Here is a 3,019-nt window from a genome sequence, read left to right as displayed (position 1 = left end):
GTCTGCGTGGGTTTCCTCCGGGTACTCCGGTTTCCTCACACATCCCAAAAACATGCAGTTAGGTTAACTGGCTTCTCCCTAACAATTGACCTTAGACTACATTAATGACATATGACTATGGTAGGGACATTAGATTGTGAGCTCCTTTGAGGGACAGTTAGTGACACGACTATGGACTATGTACAGTGCTGCGTAATATGATGGCGCTATATAAATACTGTATAATAATAATAATAATAATAATAATACTGATACTTCTGTCTGTACCCGGCTGAGGTCATGAGACCCCCATTACTCCATTACTACCCCTCTTTATACCCTGTACTAATACTTCTGTCTGTACCCGGCTGGGGTCATGAAATATAGTGTTATACCCCCATTGTATAATATTACCCCATACTATATGGTGTTATTCCCTCATTGTGTAATATTATGCCATACAATATAGTGTTATCCCTCATTGTATAATTTTACCCCATAAAATATAGTGTTATACCCTCATTGTAATATATTGCCCCATACAATTTAGTGTTACCCTTCATTGTGTTATATTACCCCATACAGTATGGTGTTGTATGTTTAGTTATATCTGATAATACAATATATTATTACCCAATGTTTATACCATTTCCTCATAGTTTATACATCTTTCTTACAATTTTTCTGTCTGTATTGTAAGCTGTTCCCACAGCTCCCCAGTCCTCCCCCTTCTCCTTGGTAAATCTTTATTAATATAATTGGTGTTCCCCTCTTCTTTTCCCCCATTGTTGATTATATATGAGTATGTCCTGTATAGAGTTTCCTCATTCCTACACTCTGAATAATATACTAGCTTTTATTCTTTAGATTATTATATAATGATGTACAGATATGAGGTGGAGGATGCTAGTATAGTTTGTGCTGTGATTGGGTATGTATTGTTGTGTGTCTTCTGTTATACATTTCCTATACAAGGTTCATGTCAAACAAACTGTGTGGAGGGTATGAAAGGCATTTTTATACTTTGCAGAGCTGTAGGAACTGAATAAGGATGTAATATATCATTGCCATTATATGGTAGGAACCTTTCTTCCACAGGAACCTTCCTACTAGAGCATGTGTTGGGAGAGGAAGGAATTGTTGGTGGACTTGTGACATCATCAGTATACAGAACAGTGCAGAATGCTAGCTGCTCAGAGCTCTTTGGCTGAGTCTATAGATGGTGATGAGCTGAGGAGTGAAGATGGGGAGGAGAGGAGAACAGAGAAGCCAACTGCTAACTACTACTGCCTCTATGTGTACCAGGCTGGAGGGTGAGACCCCCCATTACTACCCCTCTATATACCCTGTACTAATACTTCTGTCTGTACCCGGCTGGGGTCATGACACCCCCATTACTCCATTACTACCCCTCTATATACCCAGTACTAATACTAGACCCCCATTACTCCATTACTACCCCTCTATATACCCTGTACTGATACTTCTGTCTGTACCCGGCTGGGGTCATGAGACCCCCATTACTACCCCTCTATATACCCTGTACTATTACTTCTGTCTGTACCCGGCTGGATTGTGAGATCCCATAACTACCCCTCTATATATCCTGTACTAATACTTCTTGTACCAATGCAACCTCTCTGTATATCTCTTACAACTTGTATGACCTGTATCTGTACCAGACTGCTGATTCCGACCCCCATTCTGCTTCTCTGCAGACTTTTTAATTTTTTTTTTCTTTACTGTAAAAGACTTAATCTCTGAAATGTCCCCCTGGTTAATACTTTTTTTTAGGATCTCCCAGTGTTCTGAAAATGCTAATGAGGGTAGTCCAGGAAGTAGTGGTGCTGACTCCCCACCTGGGGATGATTTTAGGTAAGTGTTTAGGCTCAAGCTTCTGTTACATTGATTTAATGACTAGTGTTATTGTGTATATGGTACGACTTTGCTGTGTGTTTATATGATTTCTTTATAGCCTCTCTTTGGTGGACACAAACCTGCCAGCTGAAACGGAGCCTGAGCTCAGAAACTTTATGGCAAAGCGTCTTTCTCGGGGGGCCATGTTTGAAGGGATGGGTAATGTGGCATCAGTGGATCTTAGGTGAGACCTTTAAGGTTTGGTTAGTCCTTCACTTCCTGCACTTTCACTATTCTGAAGCAACCTAGTAGGTGAATATGTGATATCATGATACACAGGTGCCTGATGTCACCAGAAGCAGCTTCTATACCTGTCCTGACAGGTCCCCTTGCAAGCATGTTTGCACTTTTCTTTTAATACAAATCTCAGTATGTATTATCAATTAGTAGCTGTCCGATCATAGTTTTTTTCTAGTACATTTTGTGTTTTGTATAAAATATGTAACGGTTACTTGTTATGTTTCATGTTTATTTCCAGCTACCCAGAATGCTCCTTGGGCTGTTATTACTGTCTGATCCAGCAGATGGATAATGAACCAGGATCACAGGCTCTGGAGCACGTGGTCTGCTTCATTGGCGGTTCAGAGAAAGGCCTGGATCTATATCCTTTCAGGGATCTGCTGTTATTGCTGGGTGGGTTACTCCGGTCTCTTAGTGAATCTTAATACAGAGAGAGGCTCACAAATATATCAATGGATATATCAATCGATTAATAGGCGGGTGGGACAAACAGAATAGGAGAAGATGGGAGCTCGGTTCCCAGGTGCCTTTGATGTTGGGGCTGTAGTATAAAGGATGGTACTTCTGTGTACTCCTTCCTCCCCAGGAGCATGAATGGGCAGATAGTGACAATGTAGGTGGCCACCAATTTGGTAGTTTTAGACTATAAATTAGGCAGACCGTGGCAGACAAAATCTTTGCAGTCTCTTTATAAAGCAGTGATTCTGACATTCACTGAAACATCCATGGTGGAGAATCAATTACTGCCATTGAAAGACATAGACCTGGAAGACTCTACACTAGGTAAGGTTTCAGTGAATGCCAGATTCATTGCTTTATAAATAGACCCCTTAGTGTATGAAAAATGTATAGCATTTATATACTGATATTTTAAGTCAAAGTA

General features: G+C 40.5%; 1 protein-coding gene across 1 annotated transcript; it reads left to right on the top strand.

Moving 5' to 3' along the window:
* Positions 1–1,065: 1,065 nt before the first annotated feature.
* On the top strand, positions 1,066–2,497 carry LOC140321254 (protein Njmu-R1-like; the record flags this gene model as incomplete). The annotated part of the gene is given in 4 exon segments (XM_072398080.1): positions 1,066–1,292; positions 1,774–1,854; positions 1,955–2,080; positions 2,375–2,497. Coding segments are annotated over 4 exon segments (461 nt in total), but the record flags the coding sequence as incomplete, so codon positions are not given.
* Between the last annotated feature and the right edge of the window lie 522 nt (positions 2,498–3,019).

The sequence above is a fragment of the Pyxicephalus adspersus genome, unplaced genomic scaffold (genome assembly GCF_032062135.1).
Source record: "Pyxicephalus adspersus unplaced genomic scaffold, UCB_Pads_2.0 Sca1689, whole genome shotgun sequence".
Taxonomy (NCBI): Eukaryota; Metazoa; Chordata; class Amphibia; order Anura; family Pyxicephalidae; genus Pyxicephalus; species Pyxicephalus adspersus.
Note: the sequence above shows the minus strand (reverse complement) of the source record. Positions and strands in the feature narration are given on the sequence as shown.